The sequence below is a fragment of the Mustelus asterias genome, unplaced genomic scaffold (assembly GCF_964213995.1).
Source record: "Mustelus asterias unplaced genomic scaffold, sMusAst1.hap1.1 HAP1_SCAFFOLD_1220, whole genome shotgun sequence".
Taxonomy (NCBI): domain Eukaryota; kingdom Metazoa; phylum Chordata; class Chondrichthyes; order Carcharhiniformes; family Triakidae; genus Mustelus; species Mustelus asterias.
The window spans coordinates 5,001-22,500 of record NW_027591165.1 but is presented as its reverse complement, the minus strand read 5'-3'; the positions used below and the strand labels follow the sequence as shown (position 1 = coordinate 22,500).

Below are 17,500 nucleotides of genomic sequence, written 5' to 3'. Positions count from 1 at the left end.
CTTCCTGAGGTCGATGACTGTCTCCCTCATTTGAGTTTGGTTCTAACCGTCATGGAAAAGACTTTTATCCATGAGTTGGGCTCTTTGCAATGAATGTTAAGGCCATCTGGTACCTGTAAAGAGCAGCCCCACAGGGACAGGCCTGGTTTGCATTAGGATGAGAATTGGAGCCAATATTCCTGGCACAAAGACAGAACTGTTCTCTTTCAAACTCCCAGATTAGGCAAACTGAGTCATGTGGCCAGGCAACCATTCCCTATCTGGCATCGCCCCATCCACAGGCCGTGTGCACATCGGGATAACCAAACCCTCACTCCCAAAACCATTGCAGCACCCCCTCCCTATCTCTGTAACCCCCTCCAGCCCCCACAACCCCTCCCTATCTCTGTAACCCCCTCCAGCCCCTACACCCCCCTCCCTATCTCTGTAACCCCCTCCAGCCCCTACACCCCCTCCCTATCTCTGTAACCTCCTCCAGCCCCTACACCCCCTCCCTATCTCTGTAACCCCCTCCAGCCCCTACACCCCCCTCCCTATCTCTGTAACCCCCTCCAGCCCCCACAACCCCTCCCTATCTCTGTAACCCCCTCCAGCCCCTACACCCCCCTCCCTATCTCTGTAACCCCCTCCAGCCCCTACACCCCCCTCCCTATCTCTGTAACCCCCTCCAGCCCCTACACCCCCCTTCCTATCTCTGTAACCCCCTCCAGCCCCTACACCCCCCTCCCTATCTCTGTAACCCCCTCCAGCCCCTACACCCCCCTCCCTATCTCTGTAACCCCCTCCAGCCCCTACACCCCCCTCCCTATCTTCGTAACCCCCTCCAGCCCCTACACCCCCCTCCCTATCTCTGTAACCCCCTCCAGCCCCCACAACCCCTCCCTATCTCTGTAACCCCCTCCAGCCCCTACACCCCCTCCCTATCTCTGTAACCCCCTCCAGCCCCTACACCCCCTCCAGCCCCTACACCCCCTCCCTATCTCTGTAACCCCCTCCAGCCCCTACACCCCCTCCCTATCTCTGTAACCCCCTCCAGCCCCTACACCCCCTCCCTATCTCTGTAACCCCCTCCAGCCCCCACAACCCCTCCCTATCTCTGTAACCCCCTCCAGCCCCTACACCCCCTCCCTATCTCTGTAACCCCCTCCAGCCCCTACACCCCCTCCCTATCTCTGTAACCTCCTCCAGCCCCTACACCCCCTCCCTATCTCTGTAACCCCCTCCAGCCCCTACACCCCCTATCTCTGTAACCCCCTCCAGCCCCTACACCCCCCCCTATCTCTGTAACCCCCTCCAGCCCCTACACCCCCTCCAGCCCCTACACCCCCTCCCTATCTCTGTAACCCCCTCCAGCCCCTACACCCCCTCCCTATCTCTGTAACCCCCTCCAGCCCCTACACCCCCTCCCTATCTCTGTAACCCCCTCCAGCCCCTACACCCCCTCCCTATCTCTGTAACCCCCTCCAGCCCCTACACCCCCTCCTTATCTCTGTAACCTCCTCCAGCCCCTACACCCCCTCCCTATCTCTGTAACCTCCTCCAGCCCCTACACACCCTCCCTATCTCTGTAACCCCCTCCAGCCCCTACACCCCCTCCCTATCTCTGTAACCCCCTCCAGCCCCTACACCCCCTCCAGCCCCTACACCCCCTCCCTATCTCTGTAACCCCCTCCAGCCCCTACACCCCCTCCCTATCTCTGTAACCTCCTCCAGCCCCTACACCCCCTCCCTATCTTTGTAACCCCCTCCAGCCCCTACACCCCTCCCTATCTCTGTAACCCCCTCCAGCCCCTACACCCCCTCCCTATCTCTGTAACCTCTTCCAGCCCCGACACCCCCTCCCTATCTCTGTAACGTCTTCCAGCCCCTACACCCCCTCCCTATCTCTGTAACCTCCTCCAGCCCCTACACTTCCTCCCTATCTCTGTAACCCCCTCCAGCCCCTACACCCCCTCCCTATCTCTGTAACCTCCTCCAGCCCCGACACCCCCTCCCTATCTCTGTAACCCCCTCCAGCCCCTACACCCCCTCCCTATCTCTGTAACCTTCTCCAGCCCCTACACCCCCCTCCCTATCTCTGTAACCCCCTCCAGCCCCTACACCCCCTCCCTATCTCTGTAACCTCCTCCAGCCCCTACACCCCCTCCCTATCTCTGTAACCCCCTCCAGCCCCTACACCCCCTCCCTATCTCTGTAACCCCCTCCAGCCCCTACACCCCCTCCCTATCTCTGTAACCCCCTCCAGCCCCTACACCCCCTCCAGCCCCTACACCCCCTCCCTATCTCTGTAACCCCCTCCAGCCCCTACACCACCTCCCTATCTCTGTAACCCCCTCCAGCCCCTACACCCCCTCCAGCCCCTACACCCCCTCCCTATCTCTGTAACCTCCTCCAGCCCCTACACCCCCTCCCTATCTTTGTAACCCCCTCCAGCCCCTACACCCCCTCCCTATCTCTGTAACCCCCTCCAGCCCCTACACCCCCTCCATATCTCTGTAACCTCCTCCAGCCCCCTACACCCCCTCCCTATCTCTGTAACCTCCTCCAGCCCCTACACCTCCTCCCTATCTCTGTAACCCCCTCCAGCCCCTACACCCCCTCCCTATCTCTGTAACCTCCTCCGGCCCCGACACCCCCTCCCTATCTCTGTAACCCCCTCCAGCCCCTACACCCCCTCCCTATCTCTGTAACCGCCTCCAGCCCCTACACCCCCTCCAGCCCCTACACCCCCTCCCTATCTCTGTAACCCCCTCCGGCCCCGACACCCCCTCCCTATCTCTGTAACCTTCTCCAGCCCCTACACCCCCCTCCCTATCTCTGTAACCCCCTCCAGCCCCTACACCCCCTCCCTATCTCTGTAACCCCCTCCAGCCCCTCCACCCCCTCCCTATCTCTGTAACCCCCTCCAACCCCTACACCCCCTCCCTATCTGTGTAACCCCCTCCAGCCCCCACACCCGTTGGCACTGACCCTCCCGCAGTGTCTCTTATTATTAAACAGTAACACCCACTGCCCCCCTCCCTCGATCTAGATTCTCCCACAGGGGGAAACATCCTCTCTCCTGTCGAGACCCCCTCTCAGGATCTTTAAGCTTTCAACCGAGTCGCCTCTCGCTCTGCTAAACTCCCAGCGGATACGACCCTAACCTCTCCGACCTTTCCTCATCAGACCACTCGCTCCGACCCTGGTGTTAGTCTGGGAAACCTTCTCCAAACTGCTCCCAACACATTGACATCTTTCCCTTAAATATGGAGACGGATCCTGTTCACAATATTCCAGATGTGCTCTCGCCAACGCCCCGATACAACTGGAGCGTAACCTCCCTCCTCCTGTAATCAGTTCCCCCTCACAATAACATTCCATTCACTTTCCCAATCTCTCGCTGTACCTGTACACCGGCCTTTTGTGATTCATGCACTGGGACATCCAGATCCCTCTGCCACCTCACAGCTTTGCAATCTCTCACCGTTTAGATAATAGCAGAGGGACCTGGGTGTCCTTGTGCAGGAATCTCAAGGAGTTAGTTCGCAGGTGCAGCAGGTAATTAAGGCGGCAAATGGAATTTTGTCCTTCATTGCGAGAGGGATGGAGTTTAAAAACAGCGAGGTTATGTTGCAGCTGTATAAGGTGCTGGTGAGGCCACACCTGGAGTACTGTGTACAGTTTTGGTCTCCTTACTTGAGAAAGGATATATTGGCACTGGAGGGGGTGCAGAGGAGATTCACTAGGTTGATTAGGTAGGCGGCACGGTAGCACAGTGGTTAGCACTGCTGCTTCACAGCTCCAGGGGCCCGGGTTCGATTCCCGGCTCGGGTCACTGTCTGTGTGGAGTTTGCACATTCTCCTCGTGTCTGCGTGGGTTTCCTCCGGGTGCTCCGGTTTCCTCCCACAGTCCAAAGATGTGCGGGTTAGGTGGATTGGCCAGGCTAAAATTGCCCCTTAGTGTCCTGAGATGTGTAGATTAGAGGGATTAGTGGGTAAAATATGTCGGGATATGGGGGTAGGGCCTGGGTGGGATTGTGGTCGGTGCAGACTCGATGGGCCGAATGGCCTCTTTCTGTAGGGTTTCTATGATTCTATGATTGATTCTGGAGTTGAGAGGGTTGGCTTATGAGGAGAGACTGAGTAGACTGGGACTATACTCATTGGAATTCAGAAGAATGAGGGGGAGATCTTATAGAAACATATAAGATTATGAAGGGAATAGATAAGATAGAAGCAGGGAAGTTGTTTCTATTGGCAGGTGAAACTAGAACTCGGGGGCATGGCCTCAAAATAAGGGGGAGCAGATTTGGGATTGAGTTGAGGAGGAACTTCTTCACACAAAGGGTTGTGAATCTGTGGAATTCCCTGCCCAGTTGAGGCTACCTCATTGAATGTTTTTAAGGCAAGGATAGATAGATTTTTGAACAGTAAAGGAATTAAGGGTTATGGTGAGCGGGCAGGGAAGTGGAGCTGAGTCCACAAAAAGATCAGCCATGATCTTATTGAATGGCGGAGCAGGCTCGAGGGGCCAGATGGCCCACTCCTGCTCCTAGTGCTTATGTTCTGAGAAGCTTCCTTCCTGCCAAAAAATGGACGCTTTTCCATTTGCCCCACATTAAACTGCATCTGCCACCTCTCTGCCCACTCACCTAACCTACCTCCGTACGTTAACTTCGCATCATACTGTCCTACCCATCTTTGTGTGATTGGCCAACTTAGCGAGCAGTAAGAAAGGTCGGAGGGTGGGTGATGGACAGACAGGGTCTGGGCGCAGGTTTGGACACGAGGTGAGCCGGGGAGGAGAGGGGTTTGGGTCGGGGGGGAGGGAGAGAGAAGGGGGACAGATTTGAGGGCGCGCTGTGATTTTGGGAGAGGGGGAATGTCTGAGACTGTCGGGCGTCCCAGCGTTTGTTAAACGCGGTATCTGGGAGCTGATTCAATGGGTATAAATCCGTGCCCGCGGTGACTGTGGTCGCGAACTCACCACGCTCACTCTGTCCCTCTCTCTCTCCTGTTTCCCAGCAATGCCAAGAAGGAATCGGAACTGGCCGCAGCCTTGGCTCGCCTGAGGGACCTCGAGGCCATTCTCAACTCCAAAGATGCTTCTCTGTCCACTGCCCTGAGTGAGAAGCGGAACCTGGAGACTGAGGCTCGAGAGCTGCGAGGGCAAATCGCCAAGGTGAGGCGTCACGGGACTGAGGGAACCCCACACGCATTTTCCTCTGCGTGTGTGTGCGCGTCTCCCCCGTGCGCGTGTGTGTATCCCCCGTGCGTGTCTCCCCGTGCGCGTGCGTGTCTCCCCGTGCGCGTCTCCCCCGTGCGCGTGCGTGTCTCCCCCGTGCGCGTCTCCCCCGTGCGCGTCTCCCCCGTGCGCGTCTCCCCCGTGCGCGTCTCCCCCGTGCGCGTCTCCCCCGTGCGCGTCTCCCCCGTGCGCGTCTCCCCCGTGCGCGTCTCCCCCGTGCGCGTCTCCCCCGTGCGCGTCTCCCCCGTGCGCGTCTCCCCCGTGCGCGTCTCCCCCGTGCGCGTGCGTGTCTCCCCCGTGCGCGTCTCCCCCGTGCACGTGCGTGTCTCCCCCGTGCGTGTCTCCCCCGTGCGTGTCTCCCCCGTGCGTGTCTCCCCCGTGCGTGTCTCCCCCGTGCGTGTCTCCCCCGTGCGTGTCTCCCCCGTGCGCGTCTCCCCCGTGCGCGTCTCCCCCGTGCGCGTGCGTGTCTCCCCCGTGCGCGTCTCCACCGTGCGCGTCTCCCCCGTGCGCGTGCGCGTCTCCCCCCTGCGCGTGCGCGTCTCCCCCCTGCGCGTGCGCGTCTCCCCCCTGCGCGTGCGCGTCTCCCCCGTGCGCGTGCGCGTCTCCCCCGTGCGCGTCTCCCCCGTGCGCGTGCGCGTCTCCCCCGTGCGCGTGCGCGTCTCCCCCGTGCGCGTCTCCCCCGTGCCCGTCTCCCCCGTGCCCGTCTCCCCCGTGCCCGTCTCCCCCGTGCCCGTCTCCCCCGTGCCCGTCTCCCCCGTGCCCGTCTCCCCCGTGCGCGTGTGTGTCTCTCTGTCTCTCCTCCCCCCCCCCCCCCCCCCCCCCCCCCCCCCGAGTGTGTGTCTCTCTGTCTCGCCCCCCCCGTGTGTGTGTGTGTGTGTGTGTGTGTGTGTGTGTGTGTGTCTCTCTGTCTCGCCCCCCCCGTGAGTGTGTGGGTGTGTGTGTGTCTCTCCCCCCGTGTGTGTCTCTCTCTCTCTCTCTCCCCCCCCCCCCCCCGTGTGTGTGTGTGTGTCTCTCTCCTCCCCCCGTGTGTGTGTGTCTCGCCTCCCCCCGTGTGTGTGTGTCTCTCCTTCCCCCGTGCGTGTGTGTCTCTCCTTCCCCCGTGTGTGTGTGTCTCTCCTTCCCCCGTGTGTGTGTGTCTCTCTCTCCTCCCCCCGTGTGTGTGTGTCTCGCCTCCCCCCGTGTGTGTGTGTGTGTGTGTCTCTCCTCCCCCCGTGTGTGTGTGTGTCTCTCCTCCCCCCGTGTGTGTGTGTGTGTGTCTCTCCTCCCCCCGTGTGTGTGTGTGTGTGTGTGTGTCTCTCCTCCCCCCGTGTGTGTGTGTGTGTGTGTCTCTCCTCCCCCCGTGTGTGTGTGTGTGTGTCTCTCCTCCCCCCGGTGTGTGTGTGTGTGTGTCTCTCTCCTCCCCCCGTGTGTGTGTGTGTGTGTCTCTCCTCCCCCCGTGTGTGTGTGTGTCTCTCCTCCCCCCGTGTGTGTGTGTCTCTCCTCCCCCCGTGTGTGTGTGTGTGTGTGTGTCTCTCTCCTCCCCCCGTGTGTGTGTGTGTGTGTGTGTGTGTCTCTCCTCCCCCCGTGTGTGTGTGTGTCTCTCCTCCCCCCGTGTGTGTGTGTGTGTGTGTGTCTCTCTCCTCCCCCCGTGTGTGTGTGTGTGTGTGTGTGTGTGTGTGTCTCTCCTCCCCCCGTGTGTGTGTGTGTCTCTCCTCCCCCCCCGTGTGTGTGTGTGTCTCTCCTCCCCCCCCGTGTGTGTGTGTGTCTCTCCTCCCCCCGTGTGTGTGTGTGTCTCTCCTCCCCCCGTGTGTGTGTGTGTGTGTGTCTCCTCCCCCCGTGTGTGTGTGTGTGTGTCTCTCTCCTCCCCCCGTGTGTGTGTGTGTGTGTGTGTGTGTGTCTCTCCTCCCCCCGTGTGTGTGTGTGTGTCTCTCCTCCCCCCGTGTGTGTGTGTGTGTCTCTCCTCCCCCCCCGTGTGTGTGTGTGTGTGTCTCTCCTCCCCCCGTGTGTGTGTGTGTGTCTCTCTCTCCTCCCCCCGTGTGTGTGTGTCTCTCTCTCCTCCCCCCGTGTGTGTGTCTCTCTCTGTCTCTCCCCCCGTGTGTGTGTGTCTCTCTGTCTCTCCCCCCCGTGTGTGTGTGTCTCTCTGTCTCTCTCCCCGTGTGTGTGTGTCTCTCTGTCTCTCTCCCCGTGTGTGTGTGTGTCTCTCTCCCCGTGTGTGTGTGTCTCTCTGTCTCTCTCCCCGTGTGTGTGTGTGTCTCTCTCCCCGTGTGTGTGTGTCTCTCTGTCTCTCTCCCCGTGTGTGTGTGTGTCTCTCTCCCCTGTGCGTATCGGTAGTTACACTGACTCCGTGTCCCCTCGCACTGTGATCTCTGGTGTGGGGTTTGTCCGTTGCTGCCACCGTGTGTTTGACATTCAGACTTGCTGCGAATGGGATTGTTTCTGAGATCCTGAGTCATCTGTTAACCTTCAAAAACTTCTCGGTTAAATCTGGTCCACCCTGTAACCACACAATGTTTACACCCAATGTACAGGGTCATTCCGTCTTCCAGAGACTGTGTCCCGGAAAGAATTCCCAACCCACAGATAGCGAGGGGGTGTAGGGGCTGGAGGAGGTTACAGAGATAGGGAGGGGGTGTAGGGGCTGGAGGAGGATACAGAGATAGGGAGGGGGTGTAGGGGCTGGAGGAGGTTACAGAGATAGGGAGGGGGTGTAGGGGCTGGAGGAGGTTACAGAGATAGGGAGGGGGTGTCGGGGCTGGAGGAGGTTACAGAGATAGGGAAGGGGTGTAGGGGCTGGAGGAGGTTACAGAGATAGGGAGGGGGTGTAGGGGCTGGAGGAGGTTACAGAGATAGGGAGGGGGTGTAGGGGCTGGAGGAGGTTACAGAGATAGGGAGGGGGTGCAGGGGCTGGAGGAGGTTACAGAGATATGGAGGGGGTGTAGGGGCTGGAGGAGGTTACAGAGATAGGGAGGGGATGTAGGGGTTGGAGGAGGTTACTGAGATAGAGAGGCAGTGTAGAGGCTGGAGGAGGTTACAGAGATAGGGAGGGGGTGTAGGGGCTGGAGGAGGTTACAGAGATAGGGAGGGGGTGTAGGTGCTGGAAGGGGTTACAAGGATAGGGAGGGGGGTGTAGGAGCTGGAGGAGGTTCCATGGATAGGGAGGGGGTGTAGGGGCTGGAGGAGGTTACAGAGATAGGGCGGGGGTGTAGGGGCTGGAGGAGGTTACAGAGGTGGGGAGGGGGTGTAGGGGCTGGAGGAGGTTACAGAGGTGGGGGGGGGGTAGGGGCGGGCGGAGGTTACAGAGATACGGAGGGGTGTGTGGGGGCTGGAGGGGGTTACAGAGTGTGTATTGGTTTGGAGTTGATGGATTGGGTTGGGTTTCTGTTCCAGTTGATGGATTGAGTTGGGTTTCTGTTCCAGTTGATGGATTGAGTTGGGCTTCTGTTCCAGTTGATGGATTGAGTTGGGTTTCTATTCCAGTTGGAGTTGATGGATTGAGTTGGGTTTCTGTTCCAGTTGGAGTTGATGGATTGGGTTGGGTTTCTGTTCCAGTTGATGGATTGAGTTGGGTTTCTGTTCCAGTTGGAGTTGATAGATTGAGTTGGGTTTCTGTTCCAGCTGATGGATTGAGTTGGGTTTCTGTTCCAGTTGGAGTTGATGGATTGAGTTGGGTTTCTGTTCCAGTTGATGGATTGAGTTGGGTTTCTATTCCGGTTTGAGTTGGGTTTCTATTCCAGTTGGAGTTGATGGTTTGAGTTGGGTTTCTGTTCCAGTTGGATTTGATGGATTGAGTTGGGTTTCTGTTCCAGTTGATGGATTGAGTTGGGTTTCTGTTCCAGTTGATGGATTGAGTTGGGTTTCTGTTCCAGTTGATGGATTGAGTTGGGTTTCTGTTCCAGTTGATGGATTGAGTTGGGTTTCTGTTCCAGTTGGAGTTGGCTCTCAATGATGCGAAGAAGCAGCTTCACGATGAGATGTTACGCCGGGTGGAGAGCGAGAACCGGGCTCAGACCCTGCAGGAGGAGCTGGACTTCCAGAGGAACCTGTACGATGAGGTGAGTACCGGGGCTGGACTCCCCTCCAGGCTTCACCCATACCTCCAGTGCCTTTCGCTCGGGCTCTCCGTCCCGCGCTCTCGGGCTGTCCCTGTGTTAACCCCTCGCTGTGACCCCCACCCCGTGATCTCTGACCTGTCGTCCTCCCCCTACAGGAAATCCGTGATACTAAGCGCCGCCACGAGTCCCGTCTGGTTGAGATTGACACAGGGCGACAGCAGGAGTACGAGAGCAAGTTGTCGGACGCTCTGAAAGATTTGAGGACCCAGCACGAGGAGCAGGTCCGTCTCTACAAGGACGACTTGGAGAAGACCTACAATTCCAAGGTAATGCCAGACCCGGCTTCCCAGCCAATCACACTCCGACTTCCCGGAGAAGCTCCCTCCGTTCAGCCCCTCTCTCCCATTTTGTCAGACTTTAACTTTTCACACAAACCTTCCCCTTTTCCCCCCACCCCACAGGCAGTCCAGGATCCAGGGCAGGGTTATGTTGAAGACCCCCTCCTCGCTGTCTGTAGACCATTGTAGGGAAACGGTAAATCTCCAGGTCACTCAGAGTGCAATTGCCACGTTTCGGGCGACAGACTCTCTTCATGGAATCGTAGAATCATAGAATCCCTACGATACAGGAGGCCATTCGGCCCATCGAGTCTGCACTGACCACAATCCCACCCAGGCCCTATACCCGTAACCCCACATATTTACCCTGCCAATCCCCCAACACAAGTCAATTTGGCACGGCCAATCCACCTAACCTGCACATCTTTGGACACTAAGGGACAATTTAGCATGGCCAATCCACCCAACCTGCACATCTTTGGACACTAAGGGATAATTTAGCGTGGCCAATCCACCTAACCCGCACATCTTTGGACACTAAGGGATAATTTAGCATGGCCAATCCACCTAACCTGCACATCTTTGGACACTAAGGGATAATTTAGCATGGCCAATCCACCTAACCCGCACATCTTTGGACACTAAGGGACAATTTAGCATGGCCAATCCACCTAACCTGCACATCTTTGGACACTAAGGGATAATTTAGCATGGCCAATCCACCTAACCTGCACATCTTTGGACACTAAGGGACAATTTAGCATGGCCAATCCACCTAACCCACACATCTTTGGACACTAAGGGATAATTTAGCGTGGCCAATCCACCTAACCCGCACATCTTTGGACACTAAGGGACAATTTAGCATGGCCAATCCACCTAACCTGCACATCTTTGGACACTAAGGGATAATTTAGCATGGCCAATCCACCTAACCTGCACATCTTTGGACACTAAGGGACAATTTAGCATGGCCAATCCACCTAACCCACACATCTTTGGACACTAAGGGATAATTTAGCGTGGCCAATCCACCTAACCCGCACATCTTTGGACACTAAGGGACAATTTAGCATGGCCAATCCACCTAACCTGCACATCTTTGGACACTAAGGGATAATTTAGCATGGCCAATCCACCTAACCTGCACATCTTTGGACACTAAGGGACAATTTAGCATGGCCAATCCACCTAACCCACACATCTTTGGACACTAAGGGATAATTTAGCGTGGCCAATCCACCTAACCCGCACATCTTTGGACACTAAGGGACAATTTAGCATGGCCATTCCACCTAACCAGTCTTTTGGACTGTGGGAGGAAACCGGAGCACCCGGAGGACACCCACGCAGACACGGGGAGAACGTGCAGATTCTGCACAGACAGTGACCCAAGCCGGGAATTGAACCCGGGTCCCTGGCGCTGTGAGGCAGCAGTGCTAACCACTGTGCCACTCTCTTCCTGGCCTGGCTCCTAGAATTGGTAAACTTGGTTAGCAAACTAACTGAGCGGCAGGGGACAGAGAATTTTTTGATTTGATTTATTAGCATCACATGTAGCTTTGGAATCGTGACTGGGAGCAGTTAGGGAACAGTGCCCACAATTCAGTAAGCTTTAAGGTATTGATGGGTAAACATAAGCCTGGTATGGAGGGCATTAGCTAAAGAGAGAGAGTTTATTTATTAGTCACCAGTAACTAACACTGCAATGAAGTTACTGTGAAATTCCCCTAGTTGCCACACTCTGGCGCCTGTTCGGGTCACACTGAGGGAGAATTTAGCACGGCCAATGCACCCTAACCTGCACATCTTTGGACTGTGGGAGGAAACTGGAGCACCCGGAGGAAACCCACGCAGACACGGGGGGAACGTGCAGACTCCACACAGACAGTGACCCGAGCCGGGAATCGAACCCGGGTCCCTAGTGCTGTGAGGCAGCAGCGCTAACCACTGTGCCACTGTCCCTCCCTATGAGGAGAGGTTGGAGAAACTTGGTTTGTTCTCATTGGAGCAACGGAGGTTGGGGGGAGACCTGATAGAAGTCTACAAGATTATGGAAGGCATGGACAGAGTGGATAGTCAGAAGCTTTTTCCCAGGGTGGAAGAGTCAATTACTCGGGGGCACAGGTTTTAGGTGCGAGGGGCAAGGTTTAAAGGAGATGTACGAGGCAAGTTTTTTTACACAGAAGGTGGTGGGTGCCTGGAACTCGCTGTCGGAGGAGGAAGTGGAAGCGGATACGGTAGTGACTTTTAAGGGGCGTCTTGACAAGTACTTGAATAGGATGGGAATAGAGGGATATGGTCCCCGGAAGGGTAGGGGGTTTTAGTTCAGTCGGGGGCAGCATGGTCGGTGCAGGCTTGGAGGGCCGAAGGGCCTGTTCCTGTGCTGTAATTTTCTTTGTTCTTTGTCCTATGTATTGGGATGCAGTGAAAAGTATTGTTTCTTGCGCGCTATACAGACAAAGCATGCCGTTCATAGAGTACATGGGGGAGAAGGAAAGGAGAGGGTGCAGAATGTAGTGTTACAGTCACAGCTAGGGTGTAGAGAAAGATCAACTTAATGCGAGGTAGGTCCATTCAAAAGTCTGACAGCAGCAGGGAAGAAGCTGTTCTTGAGTCGGTCGGTCCGTGACCTCAGACTTTTGTATCTTTTTCCCGACGGAAGAAGGTGGAAGAGAGAATGTCCGGAGTGCGTGGGATCCTTGATTATGCTGGCTGCTTTTCCTGAGGCAGCGGGAAGTGTAGACAGAGTCGATGGATGGGAGGCTGGTTTGTGTGATGGGACTGGGCTACATTCACGACCAGTTCCTTGCGGTCTTGGGCAGAGCAGGAGCCCAGACCAAGCTGTGATACACCCAGAAAGAATGCTTTCTATGGTGCATCTGTAAAAGTTGGTGAGAGTTGAATGGAACTGAAGAGGATAGAGAGAGGGGGAGGGAGAAACTTTTCCAGTTGGTCGGGGAGTTGGGGATTAGGTGATGGTGCGGAGTCTAAAAATTGGAGCCAGATGTTTTCGGGAACCAAATTGGGAAGCGTTTCTACGAACAAGGATTGCGGGAGAGGTTTGGAACTCCCTCCCGCTAAACGGCGGTCCAAGCTCGGTCGATTAGCTTTTAATGGGAGAATGAGTGTGTGTTTCGGCATCCAAGGGTGTTGAGGGGTACGGGGAGGTGGGAAGGCTAGATGGTTCCACATTCCTCTTTTGCCACCCTATTAACATGTCATTCAGAGACCTCACCAAATCCCTACAGTGCGGCCAATCCACCCTAACCCGCACATCTTTGGACTATGGGAGGAAACCGGAGCACCCGGAGGAAACCCACGCAGACACGGGGAGAACGCGCAGACTCCACACAGACAGTGACCCAAGCCAGGAATCGAATCCGAGTCCCTGGCGCTGTGAGGCAGCAGCGCTAACCACTGTGCCACCCTGTGTCTCGATTGATAAAGGTCCTGATGAAGAGAGGGAGAGAGAGAGACACGGAGAGAGGGAGAGAGAGAGACACGGAGAGAGGGAGAGAGAGAGACACGGAGAGAGGGAGAGAGAGAGACACGGAGAGAGGGAGAGAGAGAGACACGGAGAGAGGGAGAGAGAGAGACACGGAGAGAGGGAGAGAGAGAGACACGGAGAGAGGGAGAGAGAGAGACACGGAGAGAGGGAGAGAGAGAGACACGGAGAGAGGGAGAGAGAGAGACACGGAGAGAGGGAGAGAGAGAGACACGGAGAGAGGGAGAGAGAGAGACACGGAGAGAGGGAGAGAGCGAGACACGGAGAGAGGGAGAGAGCGAGACACGGAGAGAGGGAGAGAGCGAGACACGGAGAGAGGGAGAGAGCGAGACACGGAGAGAGGGAGAGAGGGAGACACGGAGAGAGGGAGAGAGGGAGAGAGAGAGACACGGAGAGAGGGAGAGAGGGAGAGAGAGAGACACGGAGAGAGGGAGAGAGAGAGACACGGAGAGAGGGAGAGAGCGAGACACGGAGAGAGGGAGAGAGCGAGACACGGAGAGAGGGAGAGAGCGAGACACGGAGAGAGGGAGAGAGCGAGACACGGAGAGAGGGAGAGAGCGAGACACGGAGAGAGGGAGAGAGCGAGACACGGAGAGAGGGAGAGAGCGAGACACGGAGAGAGGGAGAGAGCGAGACACGGAGAGAGGGAGAGAGCGAGACACGGAGAGAGGGAGAGAGCGAGACACGGAGAGAGGGAGAGAGCGAGACACGGAGAGAGGGAGAGAGCGAGACACGGAGAGAGGGAGAGAGGGAGACACGGAGACACGGAGAGAGGGAGAGAGGGAGAGAGGGAGAGAGGGAGAGAGGGAGAGAGGGAGAGAGGGAGAGAGGGAGAGAGGGAGAGAGGGAGAGAGGGAGAGAGGGAGAGAGGGAGAGAGCGAGACACGGAGAGAGGGAGAGAGCGAGACACGGAGAGACGGAGAGAGGGAGAGAGCGAGACACGGAGAGAGGGAGAGAGCGAGACACGGAGAGAGGGAGAGAGCGAGACACGGAGAGAGGGAGAGAGGGAGAGAGGGAGAGAGCGAGACACGGAGAGAGGGAGAGAGCGAGACACGGAGAGAGGGAGAGAGCGAGATACGGAGATAGGGAGAGAGCGAGACACGGAGAGAGGGAGAGAGCGAGACACGGAGAGAGGGAGAGAGCGAGACACGGAGAGAGGGAGAGAGCGAGACACGGAGAGAGGGAGAGAGCGAGACACGGAGAGTGGGAGAGAGCGAGACACGGAGAGAGCGAGACACGGAGAGAGGGAGAGAGCGAGACACGGAGAGAGGGAGAGAGCGAGACACGGAGAGAGGGAGAGAGCGAGACACGGAGAGAGGGAGAGAGCGAGACACGGAGAGAGGGAGAGAGCGAGACACGGAGAGAGGGAGAGAGCGAGACACGGAGAGAGGGAGAGAGCGAGACACGGAGAGAGGGAGAGAGCGAGACACGGAGAGAGGGAGAGAGCGAGACACGGAGAGAGGGAGAGAGCGAGACACGGAGAGAGGGAGAGAGCGAGACACGGAGAGAGGGAGAGAGCGAGACACGGAGAGAGGGAGAGAGCGAGACACGGAGAGAGGGAGAGAGCGAGACACGGAGAGAGGGAGAGACAGAGGGGGAGAGAGAGACGGGGAGGGAGGGTGGGAAGGACAGAGGGGGAGAGAGAGAGACGGGGAGAGGGGAAGGGAGGGAGAGAGAGAGACGGGGAGGAACAGAGGGTGAGAGAGAGACGGGGGGGAGGGAGAGAGAGAGAGAGACGGGGAGAGGGGAAGGGAGGGAGAGAAACATGGGGAGGGAGAGAGAGAGACATGGGGAGGGAGAGAGAGAGAGACATGGGGAGGGAGAGAGAGAGAGACATGGGGAGGGAGAGAGAGAGAGAGACATGGGGGGGGAGAGAGAGAGAGACATGGGGAGGGAGAGAGAGAGAGACATGGGGAGGGAGAGAGAGAGAGACATGGGGAGGGAGAGAGAGAGAGACATGGGGAGGGAGAGAGAGAGAGACATGGGGAGGGAGAGAGAGAGAGACATGGGGAGGGAGAGAGAGAGAGACATGGGGAGGGAGAGAGAGAGAGACATGGGGAGGGAGAGAGAGAGAGACATGGGGAGGGAGAGAGAGAGAGACATGGGGAGGGAGAGAGAGAGAGACATGGGGAGGGAGAGAGAGAGAGACATGGGGAGGGAGAGAGAGAGAGACATGGGGAGGGAGAGAGAGAGAGACACGGGGAGGGAGGGGGGGGGGAGAGGGAGAGAGAGAGGGAGAGAGAGAGGGGACGGGTGGGAGGGAGAGAGACACGGGGAGGGAGGGGGAGAGAGAGACACGGGGAGAGAGAGACACTGGGAGGGAGGGAGAGAGAGAGACACAGGGAGGTAGGGGGAGAGAGAGACATGGGGAGAGAGAGACACTGGGAGGGAGGGGGAGAGAGAGACACGGGGAGAGAGAGACACTGGGAGGGAGGGGGAGAGAGAGACACGGGGAGGGAGGGGGAGAGAGAGACACTGGGGGAGAGAGAGACACGGGGAGGGAGGGAGAGAGAGAGACACGGGGAGGGAGGGGGAGAGAGAGACACTGGGGGAGAGAGAGAGACACGGGGAGGGAGGGGGAGAGAGAGACACGGGGAGGGAGGGGGAGAGAGAGACACGGGGAGGGAGAGGGAGAGAGAGACACGGGGAGAGAGAGACACTGGGAGGGAGGGGGAGAGAGAGAGACACGGGGAGGGAGGGAGGGGGAGAGAGAGGGACGGGTGGGAGAGAGAGAGAGACACGGGGAGGGAGGGGGAGAGACGGGGAGAGAGAAAGATGGAGATGTCGAGGTGTCTTTGTCCAATCCCAATCCATTGGGATTGAGGCACAGGATTGACGGGGGCGGGCGGGGCGGCGGTGGCCTTGCCTCCTCCCGTTCCGGGGGGGGTGTTTTGTCGATATTTAACCCACTGGCTCTTTGGTCTGCAGCTTCAGAACGCCAAACTCTCCGCCGAAAGGAACAGCAACCTGATCGGAGCCGCACACGAGGAGCTCTCCTCAACCCGCCTGCGTCTGGACACCCTGTCCACCCAGCTGAAGCAGCTCCAGAACCAGGTGAGGGCCCAGGCGGCCATCTTTACTCCCCACAGGGAGAATGTGAGACGCGCTCCCACAGGGGGGAGTGGGGGGAGAATGTGAGACGCGCTCCCACAGGGGGGAGTGGGGGGAGAATGTGGGACTCGCTCCCACAGGGGGGAGTGGGGGGAGAATGTGGGACTCGCTCCCACGGGGGGAGTGGGGGAGAATGTGGGACTCGCTCCCACGGGGGGAGTGGGGGAGAATGTGGGACTCGCTCCCACGGGGGGAGTGGGGGAGAATGTGGGACTCGCTCCCACGGGGGAGTGGGGGGAGAATGTGGGACTCGCTCCCACGGGGGGAGTGGGGAGAATGTGGGACTCACTCCCACGGGGAGTGGGGGAGAATGTGGGACTCGCTCCCACGGGGGGAGTGGGGGAGAATGTGAGACGCGCTCCCACAGGGGGGAGTGGGGGGAGAATGTGGGACTCGCTCCCACGGGGGGAGTGGGGGAGAATGTGGGACTCGCTCCCACGGGGGGAGTGGGGAGAATGTGGGACTCACTCCCACAGGGAGTGGGGAGAATGTGGGACTCACTCCCACAGGGAGTGGGGAGAATGTGGGACTCACTCCCACAGGGAGTGGGGAGAATGTGGGACTCACTCCCACAGGGAGTGGGGAGAATGTGGGACTCACTCCCACAGGGAGTGGGGAGAATGTGGGACTCGCTCCCACGGGGGGAGTGGGGAGAATGTGGGACTCGCTCCCACGGGGGGAGTGGGGGAGAATGTGGGACTCGCTCCCACGGGGGGAGTGGGGGAGAATGTGGGACTCGCTCCCACGGGGGGAGTGGGGAGAATGTGGGACTCACTCCCATGGGGAGTGGGGGAGAATGTGGGAGTTGGATTCTGTCAGTGCGGATGGCCTCGATTGTCCCGGTGTGGGGGGTTAATGACGCCTGGATTGTGGGTTCCCCCGACAGATTGCAGCGAAGGAGGCGAAGATTCAGGAGTTGGAGGCAGCATTTCACAGGGAGAGGGACACCAATCGCCGCTTGCTGAACGACAAGGACAGGGAGATGGCAGAGATGCAGCGACGAATGCAGATCCAATTGGATGAGTATCAGGAGTTGCTCGATGTGAAACTGGCTCTGGACATGGAGATTAACGCCTACCGCAAGATGCTGGAGGGAGAGGAGGAGAGGTTAGAGCGTTTCCCAGAGAGAGGGAGACACACACTCGCTCTCTCTCTCACACACACACACACACACACACACACACACACAGTGGTTGGCACTGCTGCCTCACAGCGCCAGGGACCCGGGTTCGATTCCCGGCTCGGGTCACTGTCTGTGCGGAGTCTGCACGTTCTCCCCGTGTCT

The 17,500-nt window shown here is 58.2% G+C and overlaps 1 protein-coding gene across 1 annotated transcript in view; it reads left to right on the top strand.

Annotated features, from left to right (window-relative positions):
* lmna (lamin A) overlaps window positions 1–17,500 on the top strand; it is a gene marked incomplete at its 3' end in the record, with an annotated part of 95,185 nt that overhangs the window by 72,737 nt on the left and 4,948 nt on the right. Inside the window, exons 3-7 of the mRNA XM_078206036.1 lie at window positions 5,008–5,164; window positions 9,133–9,258; window positions 9,414–9,584; window positions 16,033–16,158; window positions 17,102–17,322. Coding sequence (XP_078062162.1) covers window positions 5,008–5,164; window positions 9,133–9,258; window positions 9,414–9,584; window positions 16,033–16,158; window positions 17,102–17,322 — 801 coding nt within the window. The remainder of the gene's footprint in view (window positions 1–5,007; window positions 5,165–9,132; window positions 9,259–9,413; window positions 9,585–16,032; window positions 16,159–17,101; window positions 17,323–17,500) is intronic.